The sequence below is a fragment of the Amblyomma maculatum genome, chromosome 1 (genome assembly GCF_055883805.1).
Source record: "Amblyomma maculatum isolate TAMU_Amacu chromosome 1, ASM5588380v1, whole genome shotgun sequence".
NCBI lineage: Eukaryota > Metazoa > Arthropoda > Arachnida > Ixodida > Ixodidae > Amblyomma > Amblyomma maculatum.
The window spans coordinates 14,277,468-14,305,256 of NC_139344.1; the positions used below are offsets into that span (position 1 = coordinate 14,277,468).

At 44.7% G+C, this 27,789-nt stretch overlaps 1 protein-coding gene across 2 annotated transcripts in view; it reads left to right on the forward strand.

Annotated features, from left to right (window-relative positions):
• Nulp1 (Nuclear localized protein 1) overlaps window positions 1-27,789 on the forward strand; it is a 53,603-nt gene that overhangs the window by 5,058 nt on the left and 20,756 nt on the right. Inside the window, exons 2-9 of one of the 2 annotated variants that reach the window (XM_084587751.1) lie at window positions 7,971-8,228; window positions 9,217-9,425; window positions 9,741-9,823; window positions 11,283-11,413; window positions 15,604-15,703; window positions 18,246-18,432; window positions 19,810-20,038; window positions 20,339-20,457. In XM_084587751.1, coding sequence (XP_084443877.1) covers window positions 7,971-8,228; window positions 9,217-9,425; window positions 9,741-9,823; window positions 11,283-11,413; window positions 15,604-15,703; window positions 18,246-18,432; window positions 19,810-20,038; window positions 20,339-20,457 — 1,316 coding nt within the window. The remainder of the gene's footprint in view (window positions 1-7,970; window positions 8,229-9,216; window positions 9,426-9,740; window positions 9,824-11,282; window positions 11,414-15,603; window positions 15,704-18,245; window positions 18,433-19,809; window positions 20,039-20,338; window positions 20,458-27,789) is intronic. The other variant, XM_084587752.1, reaches the window with a different exon arrangement.

Sequence of the window (27,789 nt, forward strand, 5' to 3'; positions counted from 1 at the left end):
TGGCAGTGCACAGCTTGCTAAGTGTTGCAAAAACTAACGATTCCTATGAAAACTCCACCAGGTAGTGTTTTGAAACTAACGACTACTGATTATAATGTTTTTAACACAGATACCAGTGCATAATAAATGTCATAATCTCGTTAAAATTAGTGTAAATCTGGTTTTCACAGCTGCTTCGGCAGTGAGGGCTGTCATTAGGCTTTAATTTGGTTGGCTTCATGGCATGACAGCTCTGTGGCATTGAAAGTGAGCACGAGACTTAAGGCTCCCTTCAGGCTCAACCGATGTTCACCTCGTCATGCTGTTTCACAGCACGAGTACTGCCATCAGTTGCCTAAGGCTGCCACACAATCAATCTTTCTTCGTGCACATACAAGTGGTGAAACAGCACCCATAGGAGAAACACTACTTGCAGGGACTCGGCATGTCATTAGATATATGGAATGTTCTGCTGAATGTGTGTTCGATGAAAGTAAACAGTAGTGCTGAACTTTTGCATGTGATTTCAAAGAAAATGTTCTGACTGTTTGACTGCTTGATATAAACAATAATTTAATATATCCAAATTCGGTATATTTGTGCTCGACTGTATCAATGTTTTATTCCAAGTGAAAATTTTTATCTTTGCTGCTCAAATTCATTTGATATATTTTTCCAATATTGCTCGCCTGTAGCATTACATTTATGCAACCAAGTCACTGCAGGAGAACCGAAAGCTGAATCAGTTGGTGTATCATTGAAGAGCTAAAAACAGCACTGGGACGACGGACACAAAAGGAGGACAAGCACTGACCACTCACCAAAACACCATACCCAGTGCTTATCCCGGGTACAGAAGAAGGACAGCGCTTGTCCTTCTTTCATATCCATTGTCGTGGTACTGTTTTGAGTTCTTCAACTAAGAGAAATGCTGCCTTGTTCTGTTTTATTTTGTTGAAAAAAAATCTGTCCGCCATGCTACTTCACTGGGCTATGAGTAGGGGTTGGAGTTTTCGGTTTTTATTTTTTAAGAATTTGGCTGACTTTTTTCGGTGTTTATTTGCAAACACAACTTTTTTTTTTTTTAGGTTATTATTTTCTGCAGAAGAAACATAGACTTTTTTGGTGGCATAAGAGGCATCCGTGTACAGTTAAAGATGACGTAGTGTTCATTTTGGCTTTTTTTTTTTCTTGCATATTGTTTTATGCACTTTTATTTAATGTACAGTTGGTCATATAGACGAGTTGCAGAACCTACAAGTTATCTTCCCTGTGAGGCAGGAATTCCTGCAAAATGGCGGCATAGACTTACTTTGGAATAATAGTTGGGAGCAGCGCTGGCACAGCGACTGGCGGCAGAGTAACTCCCGCACCCCTTGCCCATTCGTCACAGCATTCCGCACGTGGGTCGCCAATTCTAAAACTACTTTCCTCACCCAGTGTAGCAGTGCTCTCCCTTCCTTTATGCCCGCGTCAAGAATGTCCGAAAACCTGTTCTCGCACAATGGCCTGTGCGACGGGGACTGCATCCGAAGCTGCGTGGACTGTAGTAGATGCATGCACTGGACCTAACTATTGCCGCGGAGTCAGGTTCTGCCGCCATTGTGCATGAATTTCTGCCTCACAGGGAAGCTGACTTGTAGGTTTTGCAACTCGTCTATATACAGCTAAGCTCCTGGAAGAAAATGCTATTGCCATCCATGATGAAAATTACCGTTTTGACAAAATGCATATGTAAAACAGAAATTCACTCGTTAAACAACGGAGTAATTGAAATATTATTTATTACAATCAAATGTTTGCATAAACAGAATCAATTAAAAAACAAATGCACTTCTCTCAGCTTGTGTCTGAGAAGTGTCACATGGCAAGAAACTGGCGGGCTTTGGTCTTCGCGATTTCCTGGAAGCACTTGCGCTGCAATTGCTCTAATCTGTCCTTCGCCCCTCGAAGTGCCTGCCCTGCCGCAGGCGCCCCTCCTCAGACGCTTGATATGTTTATGAGAGTCGGGAAGCACGACTGCCATTCTTTCCTCATTCTTGAGGCCATGAATGATGCCTCAAAACCCTCAACCGCTGTACTTAAACCGACGATCCCACCCTCTTACATCATGCCCCTGGATTGAACTCTGTTGTAAATTCTCCCGTCATCGAGAGTGTGCACGAAGAGGTACTGATCTCTTTCGGTTTACACCGAATCTTTTAAAATACTTTCGGCATACCTTTATCGGTGTTTTTTGGTTTAAACCACGGTGTAAGAATATTTAGGTGGGGACACAGCACGGGCGAGGCACTGGACGCAATTTTCCAGATAAGGTACCAGCCACGCTCCTCCGAACCGGGCCGCTGATCGCAGCGTCAGCGTCGATGAAGCGGTGAATCTTCGCCGGAAGAAAAAAACACATACATCGACGACGTCGTTGCGATAGCAACCGGCTGATATCGCGCGGCGCGTTTCTCCTGCCTGAACCGTTTGCTTGGCCCGAACTGTTTTCCCGTCGTCGCCAGAAGCATCACCGTAGCACTTTATTCTTAAGTCGTGCCCTCAGCATCACTGCAGAAGCGAAGTCCAGAATAATTTATTGGCTTGCCAATACTATCGACGTAATTTATTCCTAACAACGAAGCGAAGAAAAGGTTGAAGTTGCACTTTATGTTTAAATATGGGGGAGTGAGTACTACATTACTCAAACATTAAGTCATCGTTATTCAATTGAAGGCACCGGGAAAGCAGTTTTCTTACTTTGGATAGCGTAAATAGAGCAGGGAAAGTGAATCCTGTGTTCGGTTAAGCGAATGGGAGAAAAATATAAAAATTCATAGGGTATTCTTGACCACATAATGACGGAAATGCAACAACGCCCCGTACCGCTTCGTGCAAACTGAGCGGAAGAATGGAATAAGCAAGGGAACAAAAGTACGGACGAGTTATGTGTACGAAGACCGGAACAAATGCTGCCGTGATTTAAGGCTTTTTTGCCTCAAGCAAGCTCAACTGTCTTCAATATTTGCACGAATCCCGACTGCACAAACGGCTGCACAATCTATCTATTTATGTTCATCAACTGATTTATATGCGGCTTTGGCGCACCACATCACATTACTGTTCGCCAATCTCTAACGTAAATTCAAGAAAGCTGTTAACCATAATTTTACCTCTATTGTTTTGTATTGAATAAATTATATTCAGTGTTCTTTTTCTATTGTTGTGAAATTCCCTTTCCCTCTGTACCGTACCCAATACCCTGAGGATAAAAGAATGAGGGAAAGGAAAAAAAGAAGCTAAGATGGTATAGAGGAAGTAAGAGGGGGGGGGGGGGGGGGGATTCAGTGGGAGCTGGCAGAATCAAGTTAGAGGACCTCTAATTTAGGGGAGAATAAAGTAAGGAGCAAACTAAGGATGAGCGGGCACACTGATGGGCGAACAAAAGATGCAAAGTCAAAGGACAAATGAAACAACAGAAGGTTAATGCTTTGTTGTCAAAATGCGGCCGCTTATGCGTGAAGCAGGTTCAAATTCCGCGCGAAACATTATTCGCCTTCTGCGCTTTTATTTAAGCATTCACGAAGCCGCATATTGATAAAACTGCGCTAACTTATGGACCTAGACAAAAACCACGTGGAAAAAATATTTTTCTCTCATCATTGACCACAGTTTACAAGAAAATGGCTCTCAAAAAGCGTGTGTTCACCATAGAAAAGCATTGCTTCCCACTACGTCACAGGCCGCTGAGTGAACTGCCATCTCGTACGGCTTAGACTAACTAGGGGACTTTATCTGGAACCGGCGCGGTACGCTGTGTCCCCACCTATATATCTTGCACCGTGGTTTAAACTGAAAAGTCCAACACCTAGCTATGGGCTATGCTTGGAGGCAGGAGACACAAAGAGCCGTGGTGTCATCGAGCATTTACTTCTTTTACTGCCACAGACACATCTTTCTGTTGCAGCTGTTGGCTGAATGAATCCGTTTTTATTGAGCAATGTGTAGCATCCAAATTTAATGCTTTTCTTCTTTGTAACACACAGTAATGCTGATGTTACGAAATATTTGGAATTTCTGCTGGATTGACACTAACTAGCTCTTTCAAAGGATTTGTAAAGGATTTTGTTGTGACATTGGCACCCAGTGTGACACCATTACAGGCTAAACAGCATGCATGTGAAAGTCGCGACACTTAAGATGTGTTAACTCTTTCCTTACCGGACTCGTGCATCGTTAGCCGGCTATCGATGACTCTGCGCGACAATTTTGGAGCCTTCTGCATTGCTTATGGACATGCGGCACCATTTGGCATGTAATCAGACAACGAAAGTTTGGTTTTCAATGTAGTTTTCTTTTTTTTTTTTTTTTTTTTTGGTGGCACCACTTTTTTTTAATGCGCCCTAAAGTTGTGTAAATGTTTTAGTTCACTAACACCGACTTCCATTAATTATGGGGCATGTAGTCAGACAGCTGAACTTTTGTTTTCAATGTTTTCTTTTTTCTCTCAAGGCACCATTTATTAAACTGAACATGTTCCAATGACGCGTTAGCGTCTAAGTTGAAAGCAAGAATGTCCAGCTCAAAAACGTTGCAAATCTAGTGACTTCGCTTAGGCTGCAGTTGGTTTTATTGACACGCAAAACAGCAGCGAGTCAGAACATGCTGCCTTCATCATCAGAATTCAATTAGGACAGCAACAATGATAGAAACCAGGCTAGAACATTGATATGTGTGTGCCGGTTAGTTTCATTTGTGTCGTTAGCCTCATTTTATGTGTCAGGTAATATTTTGTGCCAAGAATGCTATCCAACTAGAGCTTTTGGTTTTTCACAGATAGTAGTCCCTAAGGAGCTAGACATTTTGTATATTCCATAAAAATTTTAGCAATTTTTTTTTCAACTACAAGCATATATTTGTTCAATTTTTGTGCAATATCTTGATTTTGAGAAGTGAAATTTTGTATTGCAAATCATATTTCATTGTTGAAACTTATGTACCTAAAAAGCATATTTGTTTGGCTTCCATTTCACATGCTACATAAATATTAAGTCTAATAGCTTTTGCATACACACATACACACAAAAAAAAAGACTATACCTCTTATGTAATGCCCCTCATCAGGCCTTTAAAGTAAATAAATGAAATGAAGTCTACAAAGAAACGGTCATTTTCCCCACGGTAAGGGGAATAAAAAATGACATTGCCATGGCAAACTGTGAAGGCTCATTGTGTAATGCCTGAACTGGCCGAGAGACGGTGACTGTGTCTGCAGCTGTGAAAAGCTTCATATGAATAATTTATTCTTTGTCAGCCTTCATTGAATAAGGCTTATACTCACAGAAGTCATTGTAACTGGTGATAGCAACTATGGAATTAAAACCTTCAGAACTGCATGTTACCATAGTAATATGGTCATTGGTCAGTATAATAGAACAGGGTGCAGAAGGTTGGTACTCAAAGTCAGAAGGAACCAAACAAAGGTTTAGGAGCAGCCTCAGTCCGCCTTTTGCGGGAGGATGTGGCGCCATCATGCGGGAGCGGGCGAGAAACACATTGGACGGCAGTGTAGCAGACGACGCGAAAGCGCACCATACGAAATGGCCACGCCAACGCAGGTAGAAAGCGAAGGCTTTCCCCCTTTTTTGGCCTCGGGGCGGAAAGTAGTGACAGTGGTTGCAGTATATCATGTTCACGCAGTATGGGGTAATGTAGAGCGTTTTCACAATCCACTCATAACGCACGTGCGCATATACTATCTTCGTATTGTAAGAGCGTGTAGCGCGGGCCGTGTTCGACGTGACAGAATGAGACGCTCTCAGCGTGCAGGTTTTCGGCAGACAGGAGAGCGCGGGAGCAGAGAGAGAGAGAGGGGGATCTCAAAGGGCAAAGCAGCCAGGGGTTTGTTGATGCTGCAGAATCGTCTCCTGTGACTTCGAGCAGTGCATATGCGCAGGGTGTCTTGAGTTACCGAGCACAATGCGGTCACCGCGGCGCTGGCATGGTGCAGTGGGCGTCGCTTCCTCCTCGCGCGTGCAGCTATAAGATTTCATCTATTAAGCTCGGCAGAGAGGCACATATACACACCCCCTGAAAAGGGCATTGTCCCGGCCGGAATGCACACCTGCAGGAAACGCGCGGCATTTTTCTGGCAACGGATGATTCAGCTCTGTAGCCGGTTTCTGCCCTCAGGAGTCAGAACGGATGTGGTCGCAGTGGTGAAAAGGTTCTCGGTGCACAGAGAATGGTCATTTTGTTGTGAAAGGATCCACAACGTTCCTTTCTGCCTCCGCCGCGATTTCTGTGGAATCAACAACTTAGTGGCACATGTGCATCTCCTACATATCGGATGCGCATCTCGATCAGGAACCAACCTTGTTCTACGTCCAGAACGATCCACTCCGCAAGTGAACGAGCATGAACCCTCCAGGAGACTCATTTATTGTGCCGGGCGGTTTCCTTGCCGTTGCAAACGGTTGGACGAAGACGATTATCAAGCTCCCTAACGAAGTGCATCTGATTGCGTACACCAAAGGAACAAAATCTGGATGCTTTGGCGTGCACGAAGGCGAGCCTTTAGTTTAAAAAAAAAATACTGTGTGTCGTGCAAGAGTGTCAAGTGCGTCATATGCTCCGAGCGGCAAAAACACAGATACTACAGGTATGTATGCATCTAAACGAAATATGCATGATGAAAAGTACCTACTGGAGTTTTCACCCAGGCTGTAACACACCAGTGATAGCTGCAATGAGGATTTCTTCGGTGCGTGATTGCTTTAGTTGCGCTGGGGCCTGAAGGCAATGTATTTTGTTGTTTCTTTTCTTTTGTGCGAAAGGGCTAGGTAGCTTAGATATCACAGGCGGCTGTGTGCACTAGGCCGTAATATTTAGCATGTTTTATCGTGACTGCCACCTCGCTAGCAAGAAAAAAAATACGGCGTTTTAATGTACTGCCGTTCGCGAGCCTCATGACCAGCTCAACCACTCGGCTCGTGAACGGCGGTGCATCACAACAAATGCCCCCCCCCCCCCCCCCCCCCTTTTTTTTTTTTTAAGTCAGGCAGCAGTCACGATAAAACGTGCTAAATATTACGGTCTAGCGCACACAGCCACCTGTGAAATCTGCGCTACGCGGCCCCTTCGCACATGAAGAAAACAAACGACAAAATACATCGCCATCAGACGCGCCGAACAAATGCTCATTGCGGCTATCACTGGTGGGTTACAGGCTTGGTGCAAACTCCGGTAGATACTTTTCATCATGCACATTTCCTTTAGATGCATACATACCTGTAACGAAGTGTTTTTCGCACAGTCGAGAGTACGTAGCCGGTTGCTAAGGTCAGCCATTCACATCTTCACGCTTGGTGGCCCTAATTCAAGCTTCACGTCATTGTTGGCTGCGGTTCGTCGAAGGAAACCTGAAAAACCGCGTCTTGCATCTTGGCACGCTTAGAGAGGCAACCGTATGGGGCAGATGTGGTTGGCATCGCTTTGCCAAGCCTGTGACAGCCACCGTGCCGCCCGGTGCCGCCAGCCCCCGTGCACTGGCAGCGCCGAGAAACGTCGTCGACGCCGTCCAATGTGTTTCCATCGGTCGCCGCTACGACTTCGCGCATGAGCAGAAAACTTGCTCAAAAGGCGGATTCACTAGCCAATGTTTCAACGGTTTCAGTGCCGTGGTGTTTGCATATCCATTGATTGCTGTCATGCTGTTGTCCGTTGCATTTGGTTTGAGTGGTTGAGAAAGTGCATTTTATGAACAGTGTGTTCTTAAATTAATGACGCCCTTTTGACAGTCCTGTGTAAGGTTGCATTATTTTTTAGACTAAGCGTGTCGTTGTACAATAGAAACATTAGTCAGAAGTCTCTCTCTGCTTAATTCTGAATTGTGCCTACAGCATCTTCAATAAACATGCTGAAGTAACATTTTTGTATATTATATATCAGTGTGATCACAGTTTCGACCCATGGGAGTTATCGATTGCATTTTGCTCCTGTGTTTTCAGCTCACGGGGCTGTCAGCGGAACAGTCCCTCTCGGACACAGCCAAGGAGGACGATGACAGGGAGAATGAGCCGCCCCCCGCACGTGGGGGTGCAGCCGGCGAGGAGGGTGCACCTCTGGCAGATGAGGCCTCGCGCAACAAGCTGGAGAAACAAGACTCCACCCAGAGCACTGACAGTCTCAAGCGACGCAAAAAGAAGAAAAAGAAGAAGAAACAGCTCAACAGCCAGCATAGCCATGAGGACCGCCTACACAACACTGTGAGAACCACTGCCTTTAAGGTGCAAGCTGTAGGGCTCCTAACCCTGCATGGAAATCTGCAGTCTAAAAAGAACTTTCCACTATTTAGTTAGCATGTTTTGTATCAGGATGTGAATGAGAACTTCCAAGGTCAGTCATTAGAAAACAAACACTGCTGCATACACAGTACTGCTAGAGTAAATTTTTAAAGCACTGTCACGTGCTCACAGCATATGTAGTGTATGATAGTTTAAAGTAGCCACGGGAAAAATGCTAGGAAATTTTCAGTGTGAAGTTATTGAATAACATGGCAATTTTTTTCCGAACGCTATTTACCTGTGAAAATCCGTGAAAGTCAGCTATGTGACCTGTTTCTGTCCCTACATTCATGTCTGAGTGTTGAAACTGGTTCATCCGGATACTGTTCTGGTTCTTGTATTTACAGATTCACTATTTGGGGCACCCCTTTTTTAATGCCACAGCTCTCAGTTAATTGGTTTTTCATGCTTAATAGAAGGCTGTGTTGGCATGGCTGCTGGTGACCTGGAGACTATGTAGGACTGGAATTATCTTTTACCGTGCATGACAACCTGTATGAATTCTGTTTCTTATTGCATCCTGCATGTTATTTATTCTTTGAATGCTTGTTGGCAGGGAAAATTGGTTGAATAAACAAAAGTATGTGCAATTTTGTGCAATGTGGTTGTTAGCACCATATTTAAAAGAATGTGGGGCTAGCAACCCTTGCATTACCATGGTGACGAGCCGCAGTAGGCCTCATAGTGTCATCAAAGTCTTCTAGTCACCATTTTTCTGGTGTTCAAGTGAATGGCATATGGAATTTTTTTTTTCTTGACCAATCTCTCCTTTGTTGTGCCCCAGATAGATTGACAACCGGGCATCAGGTTTTTATGTATTGTAAATACTTGCTTTATTGTGCATCTGTAGCTGTGCCACTTTGCACAAGCTGATCTCTTCAACTGAGTGACACGCTCATTTATGCTGCAGCAGGAGGATGAGGTAGCAGCCAGCGTGCGAGAGGTGAACCGAATATTGGGAGAACCTGAAAACCTCCCCCACGTTGCCGCTGTTACTGCCACTGTCTGTGCGCCTACCCGACCGGAAAAGGGGCTGCTCGCTATCGACCAGCGGAACCTCAATCCCGAAAATGAGATGCGACGGATCTTTGGATCAAGGGTAGTCCAGTCTGAGCAAGTGTGAGTTCTTTGTGCTTTTACTGCTTACCAGCACTTTTCTTCTTGGTTCTTGTTTGACTTTGCATAGGTTCCTAGGTCACATAGGAAGCACTTGCTCCTAAATTTTTCTGCTAAAGAGCAAGGCAGCAGAAATGTAATTTTGCTGCTAGTCATTAGTGTGTTGAAATATGCAATGTTCCAAAAACTGCCATTTGAAAGATGACATTTTTTTGCTTTGGATGTATTAGGAAATATATTGGTGGGGGGTTAAATTAAATTCTTTCAGTGCTTCCTTATAGGATATGATTGCAATGTGGTTTCATTAATGGCATGCAGGAAACGACGTGCAAGAGGGCGGGTCTATGGCAGAGCAGCTGTTTTGGTCCCCGGCAGAAACTGGCATCACATAGGCAAGCCTGGTAGGTGTGCTCGTCATTTCTTGTCAGTGTCCTTGAGTAAACGTTCCGATGGATTTTGGGAGTGTTGAGTGGTTGCAAAATGGCGCATCTTTTCAAAATAAAGCGCAAGTGTAGCGCATGGGATAGATAAGAGGAAACAGGGACACAGTATTGTAACTGTAGAGCTCTATTTCAAGAAATCGGGTGTTCTGGGACCTGACTCCTGTCCAAAATTTGCAGGACTTCACCTAGAATTTCAGCATGTTTACAGTCAGGATGTAGGTTAATTTTTCGGGTGCAGTCATAAAAAGGGGCAGGTAAGTGGACCTAAATCTATGGTCGGCCTGTATTTGTACTTATATAGTATATGTAATGTTTTGTGAAGATAGGTTCTTTAAATTTCCTTATTGAATTTACAGCAGCAGTATTATTTACTATTTGCTTACTTCAACACAAATAAACTTGGAAATGTGCTTTGGAAAACTATATCATTTATTAATCCTCTGGAATAACTTATTTGTAGAATTGTCAGCTCTCTGTGTAGAAAAGTAGATTTTATTTTTACTAGCGGTGCTTACAGGCTCTAGAAATGAAATGGCTGTACCTGAGTCCCAAGAGGATGTCATCCAAAGGTGCTGATCAGTTTCGACTATCTGTGATCGTTTAACACTCACTGCATTGATGTGACTGCTGCGCCAATTGTGGCAAACTGCACCAAACCACACCAAAGGGCAAAGTCTGTTACATGCTGCTTCAGTATTCAGTATAACAAAGTATGAGTAATGTGCACCGAGGCTGCCCTAGTGGAAAAGCTACTCGAGAATGAATTTTGATTGAATATTTTGGGGAATCCCACAAGGTGAGTAGATTTGTAATAAGGCAATAATAACTCATTGACATCTGCCCAAGCACAGCCATATGGTTACAGAGGAAAGCTATGCAGCTTTCTCAGAAACTTTTAGTTAAAGAAAAATTTGTCCTGATTCGGGGTTCGAACCCGGGACCACTGCCTTTCCGGAGCAGTTGCTTTACCAGCTGAGCTAACCAAAACTTTATTTTGCCATTCACATCACTGTCAGTGGTATTTCACTCCACATTGTTTTTTTTTTTTTTTCATTTTGCTTTCTTGCTTAAGGTAGCTGTTGTGCTGGTTTGATGCTGTGACCTCATGTTCAAGCAGTGAACCCTTTAACCCTATTGCCGCCTGAGTAAATCACATTTGCTGGAAAGGAAGACTCAATGAATCTTGAGCAATGTCAATGGTTTCCCAAGTTAGCTATGTTGTATTAAGACAAACACAACTTTGCTGCTTTGACTTGGTCATTGTTTTCATACAGTGTAACTAATTGATCATTGGTTGTAGTTTCCGCAGAGGTTGAAGCGGCATTGTGTTAAGTGGTGTTAAGTTGATATGGTGTTAATATGGTGTTAAGTTCTCTGTCCTTTCTTATTTTTCTTCCTAATGCAACCGCGGTGCCAGGAATAAGCATGGACCTGGTAGAAACACGAGGTGATGTGCATTTCTTCACTTTCCAACACTCCAAGTCGTACCAAGCTATCCAGTTTCAATTCTTGGATGCTGTTGAGACCTTCAACCCTGACAACATAGTGGTGAGTCTTGCATCCGCAATGTTGTGTGTGAGGTCTTTTGTTTTCACTATTCTCACTGCACTGACCTGTTGCTGCCTGCATTGACACTTGTCTTCAACTGGGCGTAAGCCATGTTCCCCTCGCTCTGAGGTAACAAAACAAAGCGAGGCTGAGAATTATTTGTTCAGTGTAAGCCATGTGCCTTTTAAAAACCGGCTTTTTTCTGCTGTACCTTTCACCTACCTGTGATTGCTTGACTTATGTTGCTTTGTTTTACTTTTAAGTGTGAGCTCCATGTATGCGAAAATGAGAGGGGCATGATGAGGCAAAGCGACAAAGGCAGCTTTCATTCGCTCCATCACCGACTGAAGAAGCTACATGCCTTGCAACAATGGCAAACAGACGTGAAAACGGTGACGACAGTAAACATTGCTGATGTAATACACCACAAAACAATTTGCAAACTTAATAATCATAATAATCGCAGATGTTAAAATACCATGCGGCAAAATGCAAAATCAGATGCGTTTGCGACCCATTTTATCAAGTTTCAATTTTTTAAGTTGTGTCAATTGAGCACTAATAAGCGGTCATATGACCGTTTATTATTCGGTTGTGATTTCATTTTGTCCTTCAAAAACGGTCGCTCCATACTCTTCAGTATATACGCACCAACGCAACGCAAGGCGAAAAAACTAACTTGTAGAAAGATATTACAGATGGTGCAGCCTGTCCAAGTGTGCCAAGTGCTCAGGCGTGAAATTTTGAACGCACGATAAAGAATGTACCAGTATGTCAGTGACACTCTGGAGGGAAAACGCGAAAATGTACAGGTATGTTCGTGACAGCGAAAGGGGCAAACGCTGAGTATTATACAGAAGTAGAAATGCTTCTGTGCTAATTTATCTCTGAAAAGTATGTAGTGATATGATTGAATATAATGGCTTGTGAAAACATAAAGCACTTATGCCTTGATTATTGTGCAAAATTCTAAGTGATTGCACTCTGCATGATAGGAATAGTTGAAATTGGAAAAGATATAAACAAAATATTTCTTGCCTACATAATAGACGAAGTCCTGACCCCACTCACTCGGAAAATAGTTCTAGGGTTCCTGTAATTGGTTGTATACAGGACGACTGAATTAGTTGTTCATCCTGCATATAGCCAACAGCAGTCTTGAAGCACTGCTAGCTACATTTGTTTCTGAAGCAGATGTGTCACTGCATTTTTTTTGACAGTGAAAGATCCAGAATGGTCAAACTCGTCCGATTGCTTTTGGAGAATTTTACGAAGCTTGTCGATTTGATTGTCATATTTTTCCTTATTGCTTTTCCGTGCAGTGCACCATGCTGGGCATTGCAGATACAATCTCAACTCTTGCATTTGGTGCTGGAGTTGAGCTTGGCCCAGGGCTCTCCACTGAAAATGCAATCTTATCAGACTGCATTGCAGCAAAGATCTGCTGATGCTTTGTTCTTTTAATGAGGCCTTTGCAAGTTTAAATGCATGGGAAAACCATATGGGCTGTCTGCTTGACTTATTTGACAGACAGTAAACGTAAATAGAGTTCGTTTGGTGCAGTTTTTATTGTGGGACAGTGCTCATACAGTCGAACCTCAATGTAACAAAATTCGCGATGTAACGCATTTTTTTATTTCTCAATCTCTGTCCTATTGAAAATCGTGTTTTTTTTTCGCGATTTAATGAAGTAATTTTATGCCGCACTTTCGATTTAATGAAGTCCTCGCTAGTAGCATGCATGTAGTACCACCAGCCACCTTAATTGGCAATGGCATGAGAACTTTAGCCGAGACGCATTGCATTTTGCATTTCCCCGACATCGACGTCAGTTTGAAGGGAGGGTTCAGTAGGCGAGAAGAAGCAGTTGTCTATCCTTCCACCCTTCAGTCGTCAAAGGAAGCATGCGGTCAGCCGCGATCATGATGTGGGCTTTCAGCATTGTTCGCTTCAAAAGGTGTTTACTGCTACTCACGTTCCAATGAGTTTATGGTTTATGGCAGCGGACAGTGCCCACCCCAATCGCTGCATTATAAAGGGAAGGCAAGGCCCATCCCTGGAAGGCACTGATCGACCGGACCAGCCGAGCAGCACTCCTGCCTAAGTTGCTGGCACTCTGCCAAGTTTGCCACCCCTTCTCCCCCCATTCACCCCATCACTGGAGCTAACGCTCACAGAACACGCCCTGCCAAGAAATACACTGGACTGCGAGCGTTTTTTGTTTTTTTTGTTTTAATTTGTTGGCGGCAAAAGTGGGAGGCAAGTTCATTAAGTGTGTAAATATTCCTACGTGAGGCCTGAACAATTGCCGCGCAGAGGTAGCCGCGCCAGCATGGGTGATGCATTTGTGTCCGTTTGCTATCACCCATTATCCTCCTGATGTACAAAACATCTGGTACCCTCGTTAGCGCTATTATTGCTAGAATTTCTTTCTTATTTTATAAATTCATAATTTACAAGTTCCCATCAACTAGCAGTGTTCCACTGACCTGTTACTTTATTTGGGCAGCTAGAACATGGGAACCTCGACGTAACAAAATTTGCAGTTTAACGAAATTTTCGGCTGCGAGTAGGACTTCATTATATCGAGGTTCAACTGTAATAGGGGTATTTTTGTGTTTTGAAAGAAGTCAGCTGGTTTCGTGAGGAAGCACGCCAAATCTAATTATTATAGCAATGTACCACCAAATTGACTTATGGTCTATGAGCATTGTATCCCGCATGAAGCATAGCTTATTGAACAACTGCGAGGTGGTCAACTCTTAGAAATGTCATCCGCTCCAGCCCCGCTCTTTTTCGCCTGGGCGCGAACTCGGAATGCCCTTCTTAAAGTGTCGCACAGACTTTTCCACCTTCCCTTCACCATGGAAACTGCATAGGCATGAAGAGCACAGTTTATTCCACTATCTGATGAAGCCTGTATCATATTTCTGTGAAATAGTAAGTCCAGTTCTGCATTAAAAGGTTGATTCATGCATTATATAAGCCTTCAGTTGACAAGCAAATGTGCTGCTTGGCGGTTCATTTTCTAGTGAACAATAACAATCGCTCGACATTATGCAGTTGGGACTACGCTCATGAAATATGAGTGCCTTACTTTCGAAACGCCGTACTTTTCTACAGAGAGAAATTAGTAGTCAATGAGGCTGCCCCATTGAATTGTTTACAAAACCACTCGCTGTTGTACCGATGGCTTTGGCTGCTCAGTGCCAAGCTGTTTCTGAGGCATTCTGCACTTCGTAGTTCCTGTGCTTCACGTCCCAGAGAACCCGTTCACACCTGGCGGGATCAACAAGGTGTTTAAAGCTGTGGTAATTCGCCATGGCGCATAAAATGCAAAATGCTTCCTTGACAATGCAAAATGTAGCACTTTGAGAACAAAATTAGCAGTACACTGAGCGTTCATACTATTGGCACATGCACTTCCAGGCGACTAGCGAAATTTTCTGGGGCAGTAGATTCATGCAATGAGACAAGTGACACAGGTGAAACGCTTTGCTTGATGACGCTGCTTGTTGCTTGCGTTCACTTGAGTTTCCACATACATTGAGCTCTGCCATTGTGCTTGCCTTCTAATATTTTTTAGATGTGTGCCTTCAGTATGAAGAGGAAACCTAGGCATATCTGTCCTTTTTATTTTATATGCACCGGCGTACAGTCTCCAGAATATACCAGTACAGGTCTAGATTTACAAATGCTGTGACTTTCAATGATTGCCGTATTCCACTGTCGTATGGAAACATAAGTTTCTTACTTTCACCCTTGCTTGTGCAGTCTTGAACTGCCATATAGTAACACAGCTATGTGCTTTAATTGCAGCTTATATGTCTTGGAGCTTTTGTTCCTGATTGTGTAGCAGAAACTGGAAAAGTTTTCCTGCATGATGCAAGAACGGGTAGTGCAGTGTGAGAGGTTTATGCATAGGTAAACAAGTTTCGAACCTGCTGTGTTGCTAGCAAAAAAGAGTATTGAGAATTCTTTCTAGTTGTTGCAGAGAGAACTGCTTGTAGTTACAGTAATATCATTAGTGGAGTAGGGAGCAATTTCATGCCACAACTTAACTCGCAGTTCGGGGGACAATCACGTTTTAAAGAAGTTGTTTTTAATGTTATAAACATAAAACTTTGTCACTAAAGCCTTCACAGAGGCGTTTTCTTTTTTTATAGTATTAACTTTTTCTAACCTTTCAGGCACTACTGAACCAGCATCCTTATCATGTAGACTCCCTGATTCAGTTCAGTGATGTCTGTAGGATGAGTGAGGATCTCCAGATGGCTGCAGAGCTTATTGGTGAGTTTCTTAGAATGGTCACCAAAACACCTTCAATTCTTTGCCAAGTGAGGTTTAATTTTTTGCATAAATGTTTATAAAAGGAGGGCTTTACTGTACAGGTAGTTTTGTTGAGGCTTTCTCGAATTTCTGTTTCAAGAAGCTGAATTTGACAGCATAGAAACTTGCAGACACTCATAACGGCCTTACATGCAGGCAATTCTGGTAATATGCACTTGCTGTGGAAACACCATATTGCATTCACTCGTACCTGGTTTTAGGACCACATATGAATTGATCTTGTACCAGGGACATTCACAAGGTTCATATTATTACTACCATAACTTCAAAAAAGGCACACACAAGAGGCATCAAAATGAACGTACGTCTCTCTGCTTTTACGGGAATATAAAAACTGTGTTCTGTATAGCAGTGCAAAATACCGCTAGAGCATCAAGCAAAAAATGGGAGCATTTGTTGGGAAATTGGAAGCACTCCCAGTCATCCCTTTTTGTATTTGAAGGGCTGCCATTCATAGTAGATTCATGTCAAGCTGTGGCAGTGCATAGCAATAATGTTGAGCAGCAGCTCTAACGCTTGCTTACTAGTGGACAACTGTCGAATAAATAATGGAACATGTTACTGTGAGTGCAGGCGCAGTGCCCGCCATTTTTCACAGCCACCTACACATGACAAAGGTTGCTATGTGCTTGCGAAAATCTTTTGCCTGCTCCATGATACTGCAACGGTTCACTCAGCACAGGTGACGATGACACACACGGCAGTAAGGCTACAAAATATTGCATCATCCTCCGTATTCACCTGACCTCGCACAAATTCATTTCCTCATTCTTCCCACAAAGAACATATTCACTACGCTAGAACACTTCCAGGTCGATGACAAAATGATTTTTGAAGTGGATACTCTTCCAGAACGCAAATAATAAAGAGCTCTAGAGTGATTGTCTGCGCCAGCTCGTCTAAGTGGCAGAAGTGCGTGGTCTTGGGCGGAGAGCATGTATATTATGATCAAACTCCCACTCAAGCCTAATTTTTTTTAATCTGCCTTTCCTCATGCCAATAATACGAATTTTATGAATGGCCCTCTTATTGTCCTAGTGAAATGATCTGGTATATGACATTAGGCTTGGTATGTCACATTCGCTACTAGGAAAATTTGTAACTGTCTATGCAAAAGCTGAGTTTGTATTGGTATAAGAGACGTTTAAGCTAGCAGCCTTTGGTGATTTGTTACCTCTTTGCAACACGTGGGGTCTTTGTGACCATTCAGCCGACAACAGTAGACATTTTTGGTGGCTGGTCCCTGCCAGACATCCAGCGGTCATTCAGCTTGTCCACTCGGTGCACTCAGCGAGATTGGGAGGGACCATTGAAATTTGTTCAGGCATTAAGAGTATCTTCACACATTTAGGGAAGTAGGATGTAAAACCTTGGCAAACTAGTAGGCAAACGTGTGCCTAGAAATGTTAATTCTTGTGCACATTTATTGGTTTGCAAAGCAACATTGTGAATTTGCTAGATACAGTGACGACTGTGTTATGTGTCTTCATATTTTGCACATTTTCTCCTCTTAACTTCCTTGGAACCGCTCCCCAAAAGCTGTGGTTCACACGTGAGTGATGGCTTTTTGACATGTTGCCAAAAGAAAAAATTTCTAATGCTTTGAAATTTGAATTAATGATAGCCCATACCGCAGTGGCTGAAAACGATGGGTTCTTTCATAAAATGCTCGATGCAGCCACAAAATTTTTCTTTTAGAGTGGGGAGTGAATATCAACTCGTGGGGAATGTTTGTCACATTGAAAAGGCAGTGTTGACCATAGAAGTCTCATCTGAACTGTGTAAGAGATGAACTTTGAAATAGATCTGCACTGAAATGATGTGTCACATGGCTACCAAAATTGGCGGAAATACTAGTCAGGAATGAGAAAAAAACCTACAGTAGGAGTTTCATAGAATTTGGTGACATTTAAGTATCCCTGGAGCTTCCCCATTGGGGGATGGTAAAAATGTTAAAGCACCTACTATTTTCTATAGTGCAATTGCAATTATAAAATCCTCAGGAAATGTGTATTTTATATTTTGACTCCATATACATCATTCACAGTAGAATCTCCATGATACAATCATAGCTGGTAGGAATTTTCAGATTATGCAAATTCATAAACTTTTCTGGGTGGAACACATTGTCCACAACGTGCGGAATTTATGTGTTCCAAACTGTCCTGTGGATATATGGATGCTGTGAATGTGTGAGCTGCAATCGCTTCCTCGAGCACTAAATGTTGCACCTATATCACGCACGGTACGCACCGCATTTAGTGAGCATTGGCACGTGTCAGTAGATGAGTTCTTTCAGCTGTAAACAGAACTGTGTGAATGCATCTTCTGTGCCTCAGATGTTTGCTTTAGATGGAGCAACTTTTGGGCGATACTCATTTATTTATGTGACTCTGTGAGATTGATATCGTCAAGACCCTACTGTATTTTGCTATTTTGGTGCGCAGATTGAACAGAAGTGTGCACATTATGTGTTTTTCAGAACGAGCTCTGTATTGCCTGGAGTCTTGTTTCCACACTCTCTTCAATCTTACTCAAGGAAACTGCCGACTTGACTATCGCCGCAGCGAGAATAGGTCACTTTTTTTGGCTCTTTTCAAGCATTTAAACTTTGTTGGACAGCGTGGTTGCTCACGAACTGCACTGGAGTTCTGCAAGCTGCTTTTGGGGTGAGAATCTGCAGTAGAAGAGTAGTTTTACATTCCAGTTTTATGCAGCCTCCTGCATATACATGGTTGGAGTCTCCTTTTAATTAACGTTATTCTTGCCAACTTTTCACAAAAGTGACGGATAAAAATGCTCTCAGCAGCTGTACAAATTCCATTTCTTGATATGTTCTTTAGTGCTGCCTTGGTGTCGTGGCACTGTTCTTTCCTTTTTTGATTACTGAAGACATACACAGGTTCAGTGGGATTAAGGGGCTTAAACTGAGAGCATAATTATGCATAGTTTGTGAGTAGTATTTGCTTTTTCTGTTGGAGGTATTCGAGCAAAGATACGCAGTAAAACCTAGTTACATTGTACCTTGTGGGACAGCGGAAAAACAATGTGCAAAGCAGCAGTATGCCCTAGCTGGAAATAGCTTGAATATTTCTAGTTACCTTGTAAAGAATGAGGCTTGGGTACTTCGGAAAGAAAGGTAGTATAGATCTGTCTTCATTCAGGTACCATCAGAACCCTCAAATTTCTCATGATAAATGTGGCTACAACAGGTTTTGTATTCTCTATTTTATCTCTCTGCACATGTAGTGAGATAGTTCCCATACTGGGCAGGTGTATTAATAGTAATGTTAGCTTGGCATAGCCCTGATGTGTAGCCTCTCTCTAACCTCTTTTGAGGTATTTTTGTCTAAATGTGGGCTCGGTATAGTAGTGGGATGCTGTGTCAAGGTTATTTAACTATTAAAACACTTTGTACCCGCCATTCTGGCTCAGTGGTGGCTTGGCTAATGAGCTCGAGTAGCCAGGTTTGAACCTGGCAGCAGCCGCATTTCGATGGAGGTGAAACTCAAAAGGTGTTTGTCTGCTGTACAATGTCAGTAGTACATATTAAAGATCCCCACATGTTCTCGGTTGATCTGAAGCCCTCCACTGCGGTGTCTATTGTGGCTTTAAGTTGCCATGCCAATAAAACCATTAAAGTGGCTTTTGATGATATATTGACAGAGTTTAGGTTGAGTGAAAGTGATAAATATACTGTTTGGTAGGCTGTGCATGCCTTAGTTGCTGCTATTTGGGCAGGACAATAATTGCCATTCTTTGATTCAGCACGGTTCTGATTTATGGCTGTACAAATTGGGTTTTTTTTTCATCATATTTTTAACATCTGCTTTAATTATATACCCCTAGCGCTGTATAAATAGTAGACTTTCATTGATCTTTTGATGGCTCAGTTTCATAAACTGGAGGCCTATTCAGGCTCTTTTAGATCCCGAATCAGTGCACTTTGCTGTTTTACTTTCCTTTTCTGGCTTGCTTGTCCCACGGGGATCATGTGCAGTCACTTTTTGATGTATGGGCTAATAATGGGGGTCTCACCTTTGCAGGCTTGATCCAGACAATGACCCGCTGTGTGTGACGCTGGTTCTGGACTACTATGCTATCCGTGCAGACCAGTACCAGTACCTGGTTCGACTGTATCGCGAGTGGGATGCTGAGCGAAACCTTTGTCAGCTGCCGAATTTTGCTTTCTCAGTACCTATGGCCCTCTTCCACCTGGCACGGGGCAGTGCCTCCCAGGATGGTGGGTCAACTCAGGAGGAAGCGGACAAAATGGTGCGGCCACATCTTGGCACTCTGCGTGGTACCTTTTGTTTGCCGTAGGCTTGTCAGCAGTGTTTGTATTCTTGGTGGTATGTAATAATAACGATAAATTTGACCTCATGGGACTAGAGAGGCTTTGGACACTGTTAAGGCTTTGAAAGTGGTGCCCTCCTGTTTTCTTATCTGGCTTGTTAGACTGAAGTCAGGTGGTAGCTACTAAAGAGCACGCCTAGGGTTTCATTATGTGTTTATGTAAGGGTTAGCTGATAGGATAATATAGAAATTGCCACCCATGCTGAAATTTTATTGCAGCTACAAGAGTCGCTGATCATGTTCCCTGGTGTACTCATGCCACTGCTGGAAAAGTGTGGTGTGCAGCCCGACAGTGAGGTGGCCAAGCATCCATTCTTTTCGTCTGCAGCACGGGCACAGTGAGTGCACCCGATGCTTTCTCATTTCTGTGTATACAGTCGAACCCGGTTATATTGAACCCAGATATATCGAATTTTGGTTATATCGAACTCACGGAATATCTCCTTGAAAATCCCATGTAAAAGTATAGGAAAGCCGCGTCATATATCGAACTCAATTTCGCCGTCGTTCGATATATCGAACTCCGCACTACGCACTGGAAAGTGTGCCTTCCCCAAAGACGATCGCATCACTCTTGGCCGTTTGCCGCGTGATGTTTTCAAGCCACGCGCGGAAGGAATGAGAGGGGACAGTTCTGGACAGCGCCGCACCCATTCGCCAAAGGCGCGCGCATCTGCAGTTATCGTTTCCCGCGCGCCAACACATGACGTTTGCAAGCCATGTGCGTGGGTGTGCCCATTCTTTTGCCGAGCTCTCTCCTTCAGCACGCGCTACGCATGCGCCAAGCCAGCTCAGCCCGTTTTCAGACAGACGTGGGACGCTTTCTCCAGCGTGTGTTGCGAACCCTCTGTACAGTGAACTAGAATAGAATATATTCTAGTTCACTGTACCCTCTGCGCGCGGCGGCTGACGTGGCTATGGCGCCTGCGGACGTTAAGAAGCGACAGCTCTCTCTCTCTCTTTTTTTTTTTTTTGCGAGAGTCATTCTTTCTTATCGTTGTGCTGTACGCGCGACGTAGCGTAAGATATGGCGGCTGCGGACGTTAAAAACCGGCAGACCTTTTTTTTTTTTCTTGCGCGAGCCGTTTATCTTTGCATGTATGAATCAAGGGAAGCACGCCGTCAGCTGCTGCGATCATGACGCCCGCCCCAAGCGCGGCGTGATAAATCGAACCAGACTTGTGCAATCAAGCCATCACGGGCACTCTGCCAAGTTCGCTCCCCGCCACCACGCCGCCACCACGGGAGGAGCTATAAAAAGATAAACGCGCCCTGACGTTATCGCTGCGCAACATCTTGGCACGCTGCCAAGAAATGAGCTGTGGATGCGACGACCGAAACAGAGTGACGCGCGCCATCGGCATGCAAGCGAAAACGCTCGCAATTTTCTGCCGCAGCGACACAGAAACCTTGTCTTGAGCTGTGGCTCGAGCGGCGAGCGGGATGCAGTTCCAACAAGTTGGAAATTTTTCGCTCTGTCGCTGCCGCTCGTCGCTGAGATCGCTCAATCGCTTGCATGTGAGCGAGCTGGCCTTAAAGCATTTTTTTTTTTAAATTCTCGGGAGCAAAAGTGGAGAGAGAATTCATTATGCGAGTGGGTTGATTATGCGGCAAATATGGTATCGTTTTTTCGCATCGTAAGTGCCGTCACAAGCCAATTTCTGTATATCGAATTATCGATATATCGAACTTTTTCGCGATCCCCTTCGAGTTCGATATATCCGGGTTCGACTGTAATAATAACATTGTGTATAAAGCGTTCATATGGACACAAATATGTCTACTGTGCAGTGGCTTTGCGTTCACAGTTTCCTCTGCTTCATGTTTGATGATGTGCAGTATTGTGTGTTGGCTGTACAGTTAAACCTGGGTATAACGGAACTGTAAAATGTCCGCAATTTTTCTTTACATCCAGGTTTTCGTTATATGCATTTTTTGCATGAAGATCAAAATGACATTGCAGAACGACAACCAGGCTAAGAATTGATTGTAAGGGAAATCGTCTTGAAAGTATTTACAGTAAATCAGAATTATTCGAAGTTATAGATGCGGTCAAACGTTCCGTGAGCGGGCTTGGCAGCAGCCTCCATCTCCGCTGTGGCTCGCACAATGCATCGATGAGGGAGAGGGGAGAGGAGGGTGGTGGAGGAGTCAGTCGGGGGGAAAGCGCGCACGTTTGCGATTCACACCGCCAAGCAAGGAGGCTCCTATGTCTGTGCACACATTCCCACTCGCCCACCACATTCGCCCCAGGAAGCCGACTTGCCTCGCATTGCCGGCGCACTCCGCTGTTCCTTCTACCAGCGTGCTGGAGATCGCGAGCTGCATGGTGCAATGGACTCACGCTGCTCGTAACTGCTTGCCCCATGTCTTCCCCCCCCCCCGCTGCTTTTGAGCATGAAGTATTGTAGTGCCATGTTCCAAAAGTGACAGCAACGAGACCGCTGCGTTTGCCGCGTTTGCCACGTTTGCCAGCAGGCTGCCACGTAACGTACCGCAGCCTGCTCGCGGCATCCCGTGCTGCAAGCGTTGCAAACTCGTGTACTTTCATAGCTAAGGCCGCGTATTTTTTGGCGTTCTGCTCAGCAACAAGCCGTTCAAACGATACTGTAGGCACGACAAGGCTTCAGTACGCAGTCGCTGCGCTGTCGGCCGTAATCGAAGACGTCGGGCGGCACCATAATCTATACATCGATCTTTAAACGTGATACAGTGGGCAAATGAATAACTTTGTGAAGCAGACCCGCTCGTACGTTTCGCGCACTCGGGCGCCGACGAGTAGCTTCCGTCAACAGACGCAGTCATAACTTCGGTTAACGACGCAAACCGAGGTCGTCAAGCTCGGTTTGCGGTAACCGCGGTTAGTGGTGCAACCATGGTTTGGTCCGCCGTGTAACATAGGATAACCACGGGTTCACGGTTACACTAACCGTCGCTGCGCGAACTGGCGAACTCCTCAGGCGTGTGCGAGCGAGGACGGGTTGGCGCGAGTACGCCAGCGAGCGAGCGCGCGGCAACCGGAAGTTCGTCAAAGTGACGTATGTCTGGGCGGAGCTTTGAACTTGCTTGTATTCTTTGTTTTTTTATGGCTCCCTTCGGCGTACGAGTTGAGGGGGAAAATTGGAAGGGTCATTTTTAATCGCCGATATCTCTGGTGTTGCAGAAGCTAGATCGAAAATTTTTGCGGGAGAGTGATGGGTGGTTCAATAACTATCAGTGTTATGGCGTTGTTTACCCTTCTTGGTGACCCCTTTCTGGGGACCTTTAAGATATTTTCCTAAATTTCTAAATATTGACTTTAGATAATAAATGTGATTTGCAAAGTTGGAGAGCACCTTCCGAAAGCTCCATTCTATTTATTGATAACGAAAGCCTCGCATGCATTTTTATGTAGCGAAATGCAAAAACTGTCATATCACTAGCGCATTCGTGCGCGGCGATTGTGGTGCTCTCAATCATGGTTTGGGTGAATGAAATTGCTGCAGCCATGACTTGACTGCCCAGTTCCAGCGGTAGGATGATATGTTGGCGATGGTTGCAGCGAGCGTGGCGAGCTAGCTGCAGCTTGCACTATCACGTGCGCCGGCTGGCTGATACAGGCAAAGAAACCAACACAGACATATCTACCTCCTGCTGCAACGGGGCCATGAAGTCACGGCCACAGCTGATTTCGTTCACTCAAGCCACTATTGAGAGCAGCATAATCATGGTGCATGAATGCACTAGTCACGTGATATTTTTGGTATTTTGCGTGCATTCTTTGGACATTGGAAAAAAAGATACTCGTGAGGTTTTCATTATAGAAAATAAATGGAATGAGGGTTTCTGAAGGTGCTATCCAACTTTGCAAATCACTTTACTTTCAAAAGTCAATATTTAAAGGCCCACAGCAACGGTCACCAAGAAGGGTGAACAACGCCATAACACTGATAGATATTGAACCACCCATCATTCTCCCGCAAAAATTTTTGATCTAGCTTCTGCAACACCAGAGATATCGGCGATTAAAAATGACCCTTCCAAGCTTCCCTCTCAACTCGTACGCCGAAGGGAGTCATAAAAATGAAGAATACAAGCAAGTTCAAAGCTCCGCCCAGAAATACGTCACTTTGACGAACTTCCGGTTGCCGCGCGCTGGCTCGCTGGCGTACTCTCGCTCGCACACTGAGGAGTTTGCCAGTTCGCGCAGCGTAACCGCGGTTACGCGAAACCGTGGTTAGCCCATGTTACACGGCGTACAAAACCATGGTTACACCACTAAACCGTGGTTGTCGCAAACCGAGCTTGGCAACCTCGGTTTGCGTCATTAGCCGCGGTTATGGCGGCGTCTGTTGACGGAGGCTATTCATCGGCGCCTGAGTGCGCGAAGCGTATGAGCGGGTCTGCTTCACAAAGTTATTCATTTGCCCACTGTATCACGTTCAAAGATCGATGTATAGAATATGCGGTGTCTACTGTGCCGCCCGACATCTTCGATTACAGCCGACAGCGCAGCGACTGCGTACTGAAGCCTTGTCCTGCCTGCAGTATCATTTTAACGGCTTGTTGCTGAGCAAAACGTCAACAAATGCACGGCCTTAGCTGTAGTGAAAGCACACGAGTTTGCAATGCTGGCAGCACGGGATGCTGCAGGTACATTATACTTTACCGCGGGGGTGGGGCGCGCGAGCGTGGCGAATGACTGCGTCGTGCATGACCGTCCCTAGTCATCGCTAGGCCTAAATTGTTCCACTTCGAAGCCGCGGCGGTCGGCGCTTTGAAACAGATCAATCCTGTCGTAAATCGTCTACTTATGAAACTGCCTTATTGTGAATCCTATCCTGCCATAGTAAAAGAATCATAGGATTAATGGCGACGCATCAATCGCCGAGCTAGTACGAGCAGATTGGATGAGCCAAAATGCACCAGCAACAGCTGGCTTGAGCAGAAACTTGCTTGTATCACGGCTATCGCTCTTACCAGCACTTTGCTGCTGGTCAGCGATCCTCACGAGGGCTTCATACTTGATATTCGGCTCAGTACTCCAGACGCCAACCAATTTTAGCATGCTTTATTTCGGACATCGGCGCTAACAATCTGCCGTGTCGTTCGCGTACGGTATGCGGGAGGAGGGGCCACAGCGGCGGTGTTTACGGTGGTGTTTACGGTGGTCGAGGAGGTGCTGCCATCGTACGGTGCTTGACTGCCTGAGGAGGTGCCTGAGGAGCTCGCGCAGTGCACGAGCAGACGACTTTCGCAGCTACCGAAAGTGTGTCCGTGGTGTCATGGCTGCAGTGGCCGCAAGGAATAGCAGCTTCTAGCAAGCCTTGCCAGTCAACTCACCCATGACGACACGATTTAAGAAAATAGTTCCATGCGACACTGCCAAGCGACAACCTCTCTCGCGAATTTCAAAAAACGCTGTTTTTTAAAATTAATAATAAATCGCTGGCTTTGTTCCAAGGCGTTATACTTTGGGTTAATGCTCAAAAGGATTCATTTTACACACTGAATGAACACATTTATCAGTGGCTTCTTGGTGACCGTTTCTGTGGACCTTTAAAAATTTAGAAAAATTATCTTAATTAGTAATTAATTAATTGCAAAACAAAAAGTTGCTTGTGGTTCACAGGACTTCTGGCAGCTCTATGCAACTAGTTTTCCTTGCCTATCTCAAATGTTTAATTTTTTATCCCTTGGCTAAAGTTAGCTTGGACACCCTGTATATAAGCATATTGGTGCATATCAGGGCTTAATTGTCAGACATGATGTTGCTGCAAGTTTTTATTGGTTACCTTTTGTAGTTTTTTTTTCTGTCGTTCTTCCTTCCTTCTTTTTTTCTTTCTTTCTTTCTTTCATTCTTTTTCTCTCTCTCTCTTTCTCACTCACTCCTGGTGGAGGCATTTGCCATTTTTCATTTGCTGCGCAATGTGGCTTATCTTTCATGCCTTTGCTAAACAGAACTAGACTGTTCAAGAGAGCTGCGATAATTAAACCACACCCGGCAATGCTCAGGGCTGTTCGTGGTTTTGTAAATGCAATGTCTGAAAAGTTCCCAGTCATGTTTTAATGGTGGCCTGAGGGAGTATCTATTTTCTGGTTCAAGTGCATGTAGTTATTTTCTTGAAATAATTTCAAATCAGTTATTTCAAATGCCAAACCCTGCAAGCATCTTCAAAACGACATATTTTTTGTGACACACAAAACCAGTCTGCACGCAAAGAAAATAAAGGGTGCACTAAAGCTTTGCCATACTCATGTGTCAACTTTTAGCAAAAATGGCTGTTGAAAATTTTGGGGAGATGACTTACACTCGTAGCTAACATATTTTTAGAGGTGTGGGACTTACTTATAGGGCTTGCAGCTACCGCTTTCAGTCACAATTGTGCTATAGTCGAACCCGGATATATCGAATTTTGGTTATATCGAACTCACGGAATATCCCCTTGAAAATCCCATGTAAAAGTATAGGAAAGCCGCGTCATATATCGAACTTAATTTCACCGGTCGTTCGATATATCGAACTCCGCACCATGCACTGGAGGAAAGTGTGCCTTCCCCAAAAACGATCGCATCACCCTTGGCCGTTTTCCGCGTGACGTTTTCAAGCCATGCGTGGAAGGAATGAGAGGGGACAGTTCGGTGACGGCTGGTCTGGGCAGCGCCGCGCCCATTCTCCAAAGGCGCGCCAACACATGACGTTTGCAAGCCATGTGCGTGGGTGTGCCCATCCTTTTGCCGAGCTATCTCTCTCCTTCAGCACGCGCTATGCATGCGCCAAGCAGCTGAGCCCGTTTTCAGACAGGCGTCGGACACTTTCTCCAGCGTGTGTACCCTCTGCGCGCAGCGGCTGACGTGGCTATGGCGCCTGCGGACGTTAAAAAGCGACAGCTTTTTTTTTGGGGGGGGGGGTGCGGAGTTGTTTATTCTTGCATGTATGAATCAACGAAAGCACGCGGTCAGCTGCTACCATCATGACGCCCGCCTCAAGCGCGGCGTGATAAATCGAACCAGGCTTGTGCAATCAAGCCATCACGGGCACTCTGCCAAGTTCGCTCCCCGCCACCGCAGGAGCTATCAAAAGATAAACGCACCCCGACGTTATCGCTGCGCAGCATCTTGGCACGCTGCTGAGAAATGAGCTGTGGGTGAGACACCGAAACGGAGTGACGTGACGCGCACCATCGACATTCAAGTGAAAACACTGGCGATTTCTGCTGCGGCGACACAGAAACCTTGTTTTGAGCTGCCGCGGTGGCTCAGCGAGAGGGACACAGTTCCAACAAGTTTGAAATTTTTCGCTCTGTCGCTGCCGCTCGTCGCTGCGATTGCTCAATCGCTTGTATGTGAGCGAGCTGGCCTTTACGCATTTTTTCTTTTTTCAAATTTTCGGGGGAAAAGCGGAGGGTGGGTTCATTATGCGAGTGGGTTGATTACGCGACAAATATGGTATCATTTTTTCGCATCGTAAGTGCCGTCACTAGCTGATTTCTGTATATTGAATTATCGATATATCGAACTACTTTGCGATCCCCTTCGAGTTCGATATATCCGGGTTCGACTGTATTGCATGGCTGTTGCTTTTGAGCAGGTTTTATTTTTTTAAGTATGGACACCTGCTACACATACGCGCCTCATTCTCAGTGGCATCTCGCGTCAGGCATCAGAAACGGGCATCATATCCGTGTGCC